The sequence below is a fragment of the Drosophila gunungcola genome, chromosome 3R (assembly GCF_025200985.1).
Source record: "Drosophila gunungcola strain Sukarami chromosome 3R, Dgunungcola_SK_2, whole genome shotgun sequence".
In the NCBI taxonomy this organism is placed as follows: domain Eukaryota; kingdom Metazoa; phylum Arthropoda; class Insecta; order Diptera; family Drosophilidae; genus Drosophila; species Drosophila gunungcola.
In genome coordinates this window covers 1,361,572-1,375,667 of record NC_069139.1, presented here as the reverse complement: position 1 = coordinate 1,375,667, position 14,096 = coordinate 1,361,572, and the positions used below count along the sequence as shown (strand labels likewise).

The following is a 14,096-nucleotide window of genomic DNA, read 5'->3' as shown; positions in this document are numbered from 1 at the left end:
CCCACAGTGACTGTTCAGCCCAGGAGCAAATTCGATGACTTAGGTAAATCAAGCTTCAAAACGAATAACCCAAAAAAAAAATTAAAAACAAAACACAAAACCACACGAACACTTCTCAGTTTTGAAGTTTTATCCAATACCAATACCGATTCCGATTACAATTCCAACTTTTGTATAAAGTACATTTTGCATATTCCCGTTTCCTTTTGTTTGTACATTTCAAAATACAGCAAAGCGAAGGTCCCCAAAATCCTAGACCCAACCGATTTTCCCGTCAGCACCTCACCTTAAACAAGAGCACAACAAAATCAAGACTTTTCCTTTGATTTTGACTGTTTGTCTTTAGTTTTTGAAACAATTTTGCAAAGTGAAACATTGGAGCGTCCCGTTTGTGCTAAGCGCCCAACCCCCCGTCTCCCTCCGACCATAACTCCTTCACATCCGACATCATAACCACCCACCAGCATATACTTATATACGATCTACTTACTATATATATATGAACAATGAACCACCCGTCCTGCCCGTTTATCTTGCCCATGTGCAGTTCTATTTTGGTCACTGTTTGTTTTGACATGCGCCTCTTTGTAACCCACGAAGTAACAGTAAGCCACACCCCATACACCTGTAACGATTAACTATATAATCCATAACTATATACGTTCATTACCGACCGACGCCCAGCGAGGATGAGCAAAGCAATCAAAACATAACTTACCTTACCATCGACCTTGTAAATATGTTTGTGCGATATGCAACCCCAGTTCTTTGTTAACCTACTAAAAAACAGCCACAAACTCTTTGCTTTTCCTTTAACCATCCGCAAAAAACATTTTTTAGAGTACCACCATGATAGTTGACACCAACGATTTTGTGTTTAACGGGGTGTATGCGTTATATGCCAGCGCAAAGAAGTGAAATACAAAGAATCAATAAATATGTAATCAGCAGGCGCCACTCAAAACATTACCACTTTTCAGTTCTATTTTATTTTTATATTTTTAAAATTTATTTCGTTATTGCAAATCGATAAAAGCTTTGTATTTCATCAAAAGAGGCATGAAAACACTTACCATCTATATTTTCGTATAAACTACACCCCATTGACAGCCCTTTTTTGATGATCAATTTTTATTCCAAATCTGAAACTGCACCATTTTTTAAAAGTCTGTCTCGCTAATCCTCGCTCTTGCTCTTGCTCTCTATCTCTCTCTCTCTCTCTCTGTCTCTGTAACGCCCTAATTACTCTTTGTACTTTATACTTATATGTTGAGAATAATACGAGATCAAAATAAGTGCATGGAAATGAGCACAACAATCAATTTACATTCAGTCACACCACCATCACCATACAAAATATGTTTACTAAGACAGAATGTACTCTATTTTCGATCAATTTTGACTCACCTTTGCAGCATCCGGCTCTAATTTAAAAACGTTTTCTAATACTTATGATTAAATTATCTTGAATACTTACCGGTAGACCTAAGTTCTTGAAATGCTGCTCCGTCCTCACGAATCCTCTTAACACTTTTCCTTTGATTTGTGTTCTTGGCGTGGCACCCACCTCACCCACAGATTTCTATTTACATTTATCTATACTATATATCTAACGCGATTGTATATAACCGCGAGTAGCTGCAAAGCAAACGTGTAAATAACATTAGATCGGGCTACGGCAGAAGTTTGCAAAGCGTTATCAGAGAATAATAACCGACGTTTATGTATTTGGTTTCTATGTAGCATAACATCTAAACAATCTTTACCCATACTCTGTGAATCTAAATCTTAATCTGTAAACACCCAACTTAGCTGCAAATGTTCTCAAGTAGTTAGTAAGTTTGCCGAGTTTGCCGAGTTTGCGTTGCGTGCGTTATGGCGTTATGGCTTTGAACCAGCGAAGCGGGATCCTGCAGTGTTGCAGCTGAATTTATGTGAAATTAGTGCCTAGAGTTTAAGTTTCAGAATCTGAACCATTCCCGAACCCAGATCTCCATTTAAACATTTAACTGTGTGTATGAGCGAGTGTCTATGTCTATCTGAACTTGAATACCAAAACGTAACCATCTTGCAGATGTGGGCATGATTATGATGCAGACGGGCATGGTCAACCAAGGCATCACGTCGGTGATGAATACAATGGAGGGTACGCTTTCAAATCCATTTCCACAACGAAACCAAACCAATTATTTGCGATTTGCGGTGCTCTTTCCAGTATTATTATCCGTTATATATAACCAAGCCAAAAGATTTATTTGTTGCTGCTAATCCTTATCCTAACCCAAACAATCTAAAAGAAATGCGAGCGATGGCCAATCTTTCCTTTAAATTGCTACCAATTAGTTGAATAATAATAATAATCCGCTGGTCTGTTTCCCATTTACCAGTTAACAATATATTACAATTACATATTGAATTATTAAGGTTTGGTAATCGCTCCTTAAATTTGGCTCGCCAAGTTCTTATTAAAAAACTAAAAAACTAATTGAACTTGGAATCTAAATCAACAATACTAAATTGATGTAAAATTGTCAGCGTTTGTGTGCCTTAGTAAATGCTAAAAACCATGAAAGGCTGTAAGCTGCTAATTGTCAAAGAATCGAACTAGGAACTGGGAACCCATTTTGGATTGAGGGGAACTGGGTTGGATCAATAGAAACTAGGCAAAATAGGGAGTAATTAAATCAGTTTTAGTTTAAGAGTTGAGTTCAGTTTGTACTTCTCTTCTCACTTCGCTCTACCGTTCTCTCTATCGTACTCAGTATAAATACAACATTACTTATTATAGAACTAAATTAGTTTTGCTAAGATTTCTGGTTTAGTTCGCCCGAGAAGTGCGCATAATGTCATAATAAACAGAAAGCATACCTAGTATATATTCTTTATATACATTGCATATACCTATTTATAATCATAAACTGCATACCACATATGAATATATCAGCATATATTTAAATATATTTTTAACGAAAGTTCAAGTACAACGTGTGCCGTGTGATTTACTTATGATTTCCGTTGTAGCGTATTTAGTTTCCTATGTTTATATTCATCATTTGTTGAATGATGTTCCAATTTTCCAATAAGCAGATGATGAAGATTGCGCAAAAAAGAAGATAAATTTTAAAAAATATTGAAAAAATCAACAAAAATCATTACCTTGCCATCATTTACCTATTCACACGAATCCTATAAAATTCTGTTTTCATGAAACAAAAACAGTGGCCACCTTCCGGAAAGGCGTCCGAGCCGTACAAATGGTTGGGCGTGCAAGTACGTATAACTTACTCTACTCTACCACTCTCTCTCTCTCTCTCTCTCTCTCTCTCTCTATCTCTCTATCTCTCTATCTCCTGTCTCTGTCCTATTACTATACTATTACCGATAAGCATACAAAAACATAGCCATCATAACCAGACCACGAGACGAAACCCCACATGACATATACAATTGGCAGAGCAAAATTTACCGATTCATGTGCCCCAGATTCTTGCCAAACCACGCTCAAATACATGTTTATAGCGCCAAACTAACTACCAACTAACTCTAATTGCTATTGTTCAGCTGCATATGCCTTTCAGCAAACCAATCAAAAACTAAGCCAATCAATCAGGCAGCCAAACCATCGAAAATCAATCAATTTTTTGTCAGAACACACTGCTATACAAACACTAAGCCCTTGGCCCCCTACCCGCCCCCTTTTAACACTAATGCACTACACACACACCCACACCAACACACTCACACATAAATGTATCATTTTTACTCGTTAGTTCCAGTAATTGTGTACTTTTTCGTATTCAACTGTAACATTAGTGTGCGTGTGAGTGTGTAGTAAAAAAAAGTCAAGAACAAATAAAAAACCGAACTTCGTCTTGAGTCAGTTAATATTGGAAATCAAGTATTCAAATATCCATACTCGATTCAATCGTTGTGTTTTCGTATGAACTCCATACTATCCATTTTATAATCAAGTCAAGTCATTATAATCGTACTCGTATATCGTAAAGTATTTTGTACAAACGTTAACTACATATTGTATTGTATCTACTATATATATATCGTTTCGCATCGTATCGTGTCGTACAGTACAAATTGAAACTACTCACGTATCTTAGGACAACTATGTCATATACTTCAAGTTTCCTTTATATATGATATACTAAGTGACATTCCACTTACACTAAACACAACACACTATACTACACTACACTACACAACACTCATTCTATGTAAAATATACAAACTCGATCTTCTGCGTCCGAAACTATGTTCCTTTCTACAATATATTTCAAATTTGTAAACCTATCATCTTTCTATTGTACTCCCCCTAAACCCACACATTCGTGTTCCGTATCCGTATCAACTACTACAACTACAATAAATACTCCTATTTATATGTCTCTGTGTGTGTGTGTAGAAGACGATGAATACTCGTTGTCAAGTAAGTCAAACTAACTCAAACTGTTGTATTTCCGTACCAAAACTAAAAACCAAAAACCAGAACAAGAATTACTATAATTAAATCGCATATGTAATTGTCTAAAAAACATTTCATTATTATTTCGATTTACTAGAGTTCCCCTTCATTCTTTTAACGGTGTGCCAGTGCACGTTTTTCGTTTCGAATCTCGTGATTTGTATTGTATCTTGGTTTAGTTTTGGTTATTTTCGGTTTTTCCAAGAGAGAGAACCCTACCGTATGTTATTGTTTTACCATGCATAAATCAACATGAAAGTAAATAAAATGCAAATGACTTGAGAAAGCAAAGCAACTGAGCCAATAATTAGAGCCACCATATCCGATCACAGCCACCCATAATAAAATCAAAAAAAAAGGCAAAAAAGCTTCCCTCAACCCCCGAGCACCGCACCACCCCCCGGGGATCAGGAGGGGCGGGGGAGGGATCAATTAGAGAGCAATAAATTCAAAATTCCGTGCAGTTAAATTGCTAACCAACGATAATCGTTAAATACAGCCCCCGAATCAGAAGCTGGGGATAAACTAGATAGTGCAACTCGTAGATGGAGAGATCGTTGAAGTTGTTCTTTGAGTGGGTGTTAGCAGCTGTAGCAGTCTAAGTATTAAATGCTTTGATAGTCGGATACTGACATCCAGCCAGCCAAAGCAATCGATGAAGTTATATAGCGTATAGCCAATAATTTGCCAATCTTGCTACTCAGCTTGTACTCCGCACTTAGTCAGCGTGTTGCTTAAATAATGCTTCAAGCTTTAACCGATTTGGTTTGTATCCCTATACCGAGTATACCAATGCTTGCTTAGACTTGTTTGTACCTTTATCTCGTATATCTATGTACTAAATATGTTTTGTACCCGTTTGTATAAATGTAAGATAACCATCACAAGTTCTGTTCCAACTCATATTTATTTGCATGTTTTGTTCGATATTCTATAAAGCAAATACCCTAAAATGAATCCTGAAGAACCATCCCCCGACCATCTTAAACACCTTTCGTTCAGTTTTTGATTTCGACTTGATTTCGTCCGATTTTCATGGGTTTCCCCAAGAGTCTGACTAATTTCTCTATGATTTCCTATCGAATTTCGTGTTTATTTTAGAAACAAACCAAACTCTTACCGCTTCAGTTCTTACAAAAAAAACCAAACACGATCCCCCTTAAAAAAAAAAAGAAAACAGAATCAAAACAAAAGAATTTGTTGTATATTCAAAAGCAATTATAAGCTTCACATAAAAAGCTTGACCATATAAAAACACAAAGAAATGCATACACACACCGAATCTGATTTTCATGAGCCGTGCGATAACGAACCACCGTATTTTACAGATGAACACCATCCTGCACCCACATTTACGCCTCCAGAGCTACCGAAAAGGGTGCATGTGCGTGGATCTGTATCGGGTAAAGTCCAGTCGTCCCAGTCGAACACTCACTCAATTTGGTATCAGTCAGATCAGATCCACAGAAAGGTTATTTTGAACGCCAGACGATGATTATGACGATGATGGGTGGATAGCACATCTTTCCTTCACACATTGCCCAATCAGTATCAGTTGTTTCTGTTCTTTTGCCTTGGTTCGCTTTTTCCCTCAGTTGTGAAAGTAAAATGTATCCAATCCAATCCAATCCAATCAATAAACGATCAAGTACAACCCCAAGATAATTGTTTAGATATTCGTTTGCATAACTCTGTTTTTGCGTTGATTCTTGAACAGAACTCGTTTCTCTGCTAATGTAACTCGTTAATATAATCTATCTAAAGAACCGCCTATATATTCCCCCATATACCATATTGATGTCTATTTAACTTACTTTACTTATTTGTACACATTCGTCTTAAATTGCATAACCGATCTGCTTGTTACCAACTTTATTTCTTACTGTCGCAAGCCACATACACAAAGCATCACAGAACCATAACCAGAACTAAGAACTACCAATAACAAACCTAAACCAAATGCAACTTGCAACTCGCGGCTCAAGAATACCTTTCTCGATTAACTAATGACTAATACTTAAAGCCAATGAGTATCTCTTCACACTCTAAACAGCCTTGCCAAGTTACTAATCGATTGATCTGCTCTTTTTATGATCTCGTCACTCAACTAATGCCAATGCCACTTCCAATGCCAATGCAATGCAATGCCAAACAATTTGTCACAGGTGATATCACTCGTGATAGAGAAGATACGAATCGTAAGTTTTGATGGGGTAGATTTAACCATTAAGCTGCTACGACCTTGTCCATCTCATTTACAGTACTCAATCGCAATGTGCGCCGTCCGAACGGCACTGGAAACGGTACGGGTGGCATGCACCACATGAACAACACGGCAGCGGCGGCTGCTGCAGCTGCGGCGGCGGGAAAACAGGTGAACAAGGTGAAGCCCACAGTGAATGTGAGCCGGCAGGTGGAGGGCCAAGTGATATCGCCATCGCAGTACAACAGGTAAGTGATGGCGACCACGTCTCGGGGGACTTATTATATATTACAGGGCGGAGGAACAGCAGGCCATCATCTATCCAACTATAGAGATTACCACATTAAACAGCACTCTGTTCAGTTATCAAATAGCAAAGCAAAGTCGGTAATCGAGCAAGAGCAAAAAGAACAAGTACACACTATTTAGGTCTACTCCGTTTGCAGCTGCATAAAGTTTGATTTTCCACTTTTTGGTTGCCTTACAGACAAATAAACAAGCAGCAAACACTCAATTATGATTACTGTGTTTTACTATACATGTTTGATTTCACACAAAACACAAGGGACAGAAGAAGAAGGTTATCTAGGTGCCTCGTACATATGTAAATGCTCTTTAACCAACTAATCCACACACCTCAACTAATTGTCTCACTCACCTGCTCACTCAATCACTCACTCAAGAAAAACGAATACAAACCAACCAATTAATAACTTTTAACCAGTCTAAATGTATAAAAACGAACAACATTTTGTTTCAGGCCACCAGAGAATGATGCTAACCCTTATGCGGGCTATCAACTTGCTTACGAAGTTAAAAAGCTCATGTATGCGTCCATAATTTCCTAGAACTTTAACTTACGAACTCCATCAAAATACAAAAAAAAAGCCAAAAGCCTTTTTTAAACTATACCTTAGTATTCGTTAATACTTATCTAACTACATCTTATGCGCATTTTGTTTGACACACATTGATATTAATATTGATTGATCGAAAGCTATGCCATTTTCCATACCATCAAACACGCGTACTAAACTAAACGAAAACTAATCTATTCTGTGCGTTTATTGTCATGTCGCTGTCTTCTGTGTTTGTGTCTGTACATGTTTCTGCGTATGCGAGTGTGTGTATATGTCCGTGTGTATGTGTGTGCGCCCCATGATTATTTCGCATTATAGACTAACCCAGCATAACCAATCGCATATCATTCTTAAGCATTCTGTCTACTAACATTTGAGTGCTCTTTTCTTCAGTGTGTGTCCCGCTCTAACTAAACTAAATAAATACTTAATTTTGTGACATATTTAAATAAATCTCCATCACTATTTAAATTTGGTACTTTTTTTTTTTAAGAATATAATCCAATACTCTTTTGCTGAATTATATGCATTTTTTTGGTTTTTTCATATATATAAATTAAAATGAAATCTTGAACTGATAACAAACTCTTCAACAATATACGAATTTCCCTTCAGGAAATCATTATTTGAAAATGGTTCTGCTAAAAAGTGTAGCATATCTTTTGGGGCCGCTCAAGCACTTATAATATTTGAACTTATTTCTAAAGTCTTCTCATGATTTATTGGTCTTAGACCTTAAAACCTAATAATCGCCCACCTTTTCTCCAGCATTTTCTATACATTTCTCTGGATCATTTGAACTTGAATTGCAATCTTATTGTTGTGTGTGTTTTTCTGTGTTCATCTTTGTGTCAAAACTTGCACCTGTGTACCATATATATATATATATTTCTCCTTTTCTTTATGATTACACATTCAATTTTGTAAATATAAGCTGCCGAGTCCGGCGGACTGGGAGGGTGGTTGGTCGACTAAGGAATCTCCCTCGCGCATGCCGAGCACCTGAATCACAATGAAACACCTGGAGGGAGATGGCCAGCCACTAATAACACAAATATCACCTATATTTATTGATACATCCACCACCAAACCACCATCCACCACCGCCGGATGGCAGATCAAGCATTTTCCGTAGTGACAAATTCATTTCTTAACAAATTCTTGTTCGCCTTCATTTCGAAACTTTCGTTATTAGCACATGCTCTTCTCTATCTCTCTAGCTCTATCTATCTACTTTCCGTGTATTTATCTTTTTAAACGTAAATCTCTCTATCTTTAACTATCGTATTGAGATCACATTTTATAATTCAATATGCTCCAAGTACTCGTACTCGTACTCGTACTCGTATTGAAGTATTCACATCATTTTTGAACGACACACGTACTCGTAGCGTTTCCGAAGAACACTTTGCATTTGGATGTAGCGTTTGTTTTTGAATTGGTTGATAATCTGCATATGCAAGTCGAAAGTTGAATCGAAGTAAACCCCATTATGAACGAATCGAATGAACCGAAACTCCAGCACAGACCGCCCGATGGCTAACACCTCTACTCTCTGTCTCTATCGCTCTACTTGTGTCTAGGCCGACGAGTCGCAGTTCCGGCACGGGCACTCAGAATCAAAACGGCGGCGTTTCGTTGCCCGCCGGCATTGCCGACGACCAGTCGAAGGACTTCGATTTCGAGAAGACCGAAATGAAGTACGACTCGACGGGCATGTTCCACTGGAGTCCGGCAAAGAGCTTAGAAGACTGCATACTGGTAAGTGTTTCACTTCCCCGAGGTTGGGTCAGCAACAGTGTTAGGCAAAGGAATAGAGTTTCCAAATGATCAAATTAAGGAAGAAGGCACTAGTATAGGAGGACTTAAAAATATATATTTTAAGTTTGAGTAGGGCGATCTGCAAAGTTTCTTAAACCAAGTTTACTAAACGTCTAAGTAAGCTATTTATTTAAAGTGGTTTTAATGAACCAATTTGTATGGATACCATTTAATTGGCTTAAATAATATAGTTTACGCATGCACTTATAGATCTGTTAACCTATTTAGCTAAGATATACTAAATTTGGGTGAACAAAAAAATAAAATATATTTGGCAACGGAATGCAGATTGCCAATGATCGGATTAAAATTATTATGATAATTATATTACTTGTATAATACTACACAAATTTAAGCCTAGAAAGCCTAGATATGTCTATAAGCCAAGCTTGGTTTTGTGATGCAATATATGACCACGACTAACTCCCTCTCCGTATTTCTGTGCAGGATCGCAACCAGGCGGCCATGACCGTGCTGAACGGCCACGTGGTCGTGTGCCTGTTCGCCGATCCCGACTCGCCGCTAATCGGGCTGCGGAATCTGGTGATGCCGCTGCGAGCGTCCAACTTCCACTACCACGAGCTGAAGCACGTGGTCATCGTGGGCTCGGTGGACTACATCCGGCGCGAGTGGAAGATGCTGCAGAACCTGCCCAAGATTTCGGTGCTCAACGGATCGCCGCTGAGTCGCGCCGACTTGCGGGCGGTGAACGTCAACCTGTGTGATATGTGCTGCATCCTGTCGGCCAAAGTTCCTAGCAACGACGATCCCACGCTGGCCGACAAGGAGGCGATCCTCGCCTCCCTCAACATCAAGGCCATGACCTTTGACGACACAATCGGGGTGCTCAGCCAGCGCGGCCCGGAGTTCGACAACCTGAGCGCCACCGCCGGCAGTCCCATTGTGCTGCAGCGGCGGGGCTCGGTCTATGGGGCCAATGTGCCCATGATAACAGGTAAACTGCATCGCACTAAGTTGGCCGAGTTTGCGAACGACCGAACGAAGTGAGGCTGGCCAAGGACAGGGTGGTCCGTTTGGGGTTTACTAAATAGTGATTTCAGTCATATCTTCCTTTGCTTTTATGAGTCACTTGATTTAGCTTTGATGGGGCTCATGACTCCTACTAATCATAGCTCTGATCTTTGTACTTCAATCATTGGAAATCAGATCATCTCTTGAAGTTGATGAAGTGACTCGTGTAGCTGACCTAGCTTTTGTTCTAAAGAACTCGCGGCTTGAGCTTGAGCCTATATTTATGGCACTAACCGCATAACTTCTGTGACAATCCTGTCAAACCTAATTGTTGAATTGTAAGTAAAAGGACCTTATGACTCAAATCATGCAGGGTTCTAGTTTATATTTGGGGGAACCACGGCGTGTCCTGGCCAGGCTCACCCGCTTTCTACGAAAGCGGTGAAAAGGTGTGTGCTCTACTAATGCTTCACATGTTGGTTGTCGTTTAAAGAACTGGTCAATGATAGTAACGTGCAGTTTCTCGATCAAGACGACGACGACGATCCAGATACAGAACTATATCTGACGCAGCCATTCGCCTGCGGCACAGCCTTTGCTGTGAGTGTGTTAGACTCGCTGATGTCCACGGTAATGTTTCGTTTTGAGTCCTTGCCTACTAGGGCTCTCCCTGCTTAGTTATCCCTAAACTTTATATTCTGTAATATTTATTTTGATTGACCCAAACTCGAATACAGACTTACTTCAATCAAAACGCCTTAACGCTGATCCGCTCACTGATAACGGGCGGAGCCACGCCCGAGCTGGAACTGATCCTGGCCGAGGGAGCTGGCCTCCGCGGAGGCTACAGCACCGTGGAAAGTCTGAGCAATCGGGACAGGTAAGAGACCAGTGGGATACACGAACAAGGTACTCACTGATAAGGGCAGTCGGCATTTACTATGTCTTATAACGATTGTAATTTTTTTTAAAAAGTATCTTACTTATTGAATAACACACCTAATAAATAAAGTATTCAATGGATAGTTCTGGGCAAAAGTAACGATCTGTCTAACTTATTAATTTACTAAATGACGAGGAGCAAAAATGTTTTAATTTAGTTCTTTTTTAAAAATATTTGTTTATGCCCCATAACGAAGGCTTTCGCTTGCTCATTAATTTTCGATTATGCAGATCCTTTACCTTTTTTTCAAATAATTTTTCAAATAATTTGTTTTCATCAATAGATGTCGAGTGGGTCAAATCTCACTGTACGACGGTCCGCTGGCTCAGTTCGGGGAGTGCGGCAAGTACGGCGACCTGTTCGTGGCCGCCCTCAAGTCGTACGGAATGCTGTGCATCGGACTTTACCGATTCAGGGACACCAGCTCCAGCTGTGATGCGAGCAGCAAACGTTATGTAATAACCAACCCACCCGATGACTTTTCATTACTGCCAACAGATCAGGTTAGACTATGTTAATATGACAAATATTTCTCTTATATATATTAAATCCAACCTATTTCAGGTATTCGTTTTAATGCAATTCGATCCGGGCCTGGAGTACAAGCCGCCAGCGGTACGAGCACCTGCCGGCGGTCGCGGCACCAACACACAGGGCTCCGGGGTCGGCGGGGGCGGCTCCAACAAGGATGATAACTCTTGATTGTTACTGTGTAGCGCCTTAACTGATGGTCCTTATTCGTACATTTGAACGATGGAGCAGCTAATCGGAGGCAGAGCAGCGCATTTGGGGCACCTAATCCACAACCTATTGGCCTAAGAAATTCGACAGAGAGCAGAGACATATTAGTATGTATAGTAATCGAAAAATGTTAAATAAAAGCGTTAACTAGTTAGAAGTGCCATCAAATGCGCTGCTCTGCACTTTTATGTGTGTGGGGGCATGCGGCCAGGTGTATTTTGTCCATCCCAACTAACAATCAAGAGACAGCCAGCAGCCAGAGCCACAGACATCCAGAAGGCAACGCCGCCTGTCTCCACACACATAAAAAGCTAATTCAGATCGGGGCGTCAACAACTTCAGCCCTGGTATCCATCGTTCAACTGCCAACTGATTGCTTCCCACATCATTCCGTATGCCTTTTTAGAACCTTGAAATTATCATATTCTGTATACTTATAATTTTAATCTTACTCTACATTGGTTAATCTTGTATCCTTCTTTAGCCATATTATTTTGTAACCGACTTTGTGCCCCAATAAATATTATTTTCATTTGAGTTTTTGGTTTGATATACATATGATATATGCCCCGAATTACGTTATTTCCAAGCAACAATCATTAGTTATTCTTGTGGGTATGTATTTACGTTTAAACAATCGTTTGCATTTGCATTTACACTTGAATAATCGTTTGTCACTAATTTTCATTTACATTTTGAGTTCACTTCATGGCGCTATCATTGCATAAGAAACAATTGAAAATTGTATTCTAAACGAAAATCCATCTCAATGGTGTGACGTAAGCAATTGGGAACCATTAGTGAGGTAAGCTACACATTAAACAAGGAAACCAAACAACACTCAGCCACACTGAGCGAAAGAAGTACCAAAAACTACAACTAAGTCTACTCGATTTATGTACTCTCATGTCTCAAAATCTTTCTATATAGTAAGCTGCTGAATGCGGCCTCAACGCAACAATTTATATTGACGAATTAAAAAAACACTGAATACAAATTTGCGCGATTGCTTTTGGCAGATACAGATACAGATACTGATAGCGGGATACAGATACAGATTACAAGGCAATAAGGCTAAAATTCAAAAACTGCATTTAGAAGTTTCTGAGCATGCGCAAAACGATTTATATAGAGCAGAGCATAATGTAATCATTAAACTTTTAAAGTAAATTAAACACAAATATCGAATAACGACACCAAAAAGCCAACAATCTGCTACCTAATTCGTTCACCTAAAATCGACCTGATCTTTAATGAAAGCCAGAGCAAAGAAAACATGGTTGTTTCGGCCAAAGATAGCCCGAGGAAGGGTGTATCGAGCCAAATACTATGCCATATGCAAAAAATTACACTTAACTAGTTGAATCTCAGCTTTTTCACTCGACACAAATTCAATTTGCTAATTCTAAATTGAAAATCTTTTCACATTCACATCTCCACACAACTAACACACAAGACAAGACAAAATATTGTAAGTAGCGCATTGGAATCATTATTCAATACCACTTAATATAGAGGACACCTATGCCGGAATATAGAGTGCGTCGAAAGCTGATGAAACGTAGTTAGTAATATTTTTTAGTGTATGTGAATGTGTGCGCTTTTTACCAGCGATTTACGAGCAGCAACTGTGGTGTTCTAAACAAATTTTGATAGATACAATCGGTAACCAAATGGCGAAATCGAAAACGTTATGTTTCCTTCCGACTTCTTGCTATATCTTCTATAAATTCTGTACCTTTTCTGCCAACTTGCGCTCGAACCGCCAAAGGGAAACGCTCTGATTTTTGTACATAGCCTGTAAATATGATAAGCTTAAAATACTGATTCTAAAGTATCTCGAAAACGTTATCGTTTAACTCGTTTATCCTGTGCTGTTTTGTTTTGCTGTTCAAAGAGTTTCCGGGTCATAATTGTAATTTGTTCAAATGATAAACACTGCCAAAGCGTATAGAAATCACATTTAATGTAGATCAAACAACCAAAAAAGCAGACAGCATTCATTCAATAGCGGAAAATTAAAAAAGCGTAACAAGAAAATGGCACAGAGCAGCATCCAATGGGTTTGTTTGGTTTCGC

The 14,096-nt window shown here is 39.0% G+C and overlaps 1 protein-coding gene across 39 annotated transcripts in view; it reads left to right on the top strand.

Annotated features, from left to right (window-relative positions):
• Positions 1-12,984, top strand: part of LOC128252802 (calcium-activated potassium channel slowpoke) — a 47,800-nt gene extending 34,816 nt beyond the window's left edge. For 6 of the 39 annotated variants that reach the window (XM_052980890.1, XM_052980888.1, XM_052980886.1 and 3 more), the window contains exons 15-23: positions 8-43; positions 6,643-6,675; positions 6,739-6,928; positions 9,124-9,301; positions 9,809-10,316; positions 10,827-10,963; positions 11,071-11,213; positions 11,560-11,779; positions 11,841-12,984. In XM_052980890.1, the coding sequence (XP_052836850.1) occupies positions 8-43; positions 6,643-6,675; positions 6,739-6,928; positions 9,124-9,301; positions 9,809-10,316; positions 10,827-10,963; positions 11,071-11,213; positions 11,560-11,779; positions 11,841-11,978 (1,583 nt within the window). In that variant the 3' untranslated portion in view covers positions 11,979-12,984. Of the gene's footprint in view, positions 1-7; positions 44-2,074; positions 2,147-3,219; positions 3,271-4,417; positions 4,442-5,805; positions 5,881-6,642; positions 6,676-6,738; positions 6,929-7,440; positions 7,507-9,123; positions 9,302-9,808; positions 10,317-10,826; positions 10,964-11,070; positions 11,214-11,559; positions 11,780-11,840 lie in introns of all 39 variants that reach the window. The other 33 variants (XM_052980852.1, XM_052980853.1, XM_052980857.1 and 30 more) reach the window with 22 other exon arrangements.
• Positions 12,985-14,096: the final 1,112 nt, after the last annotated feature.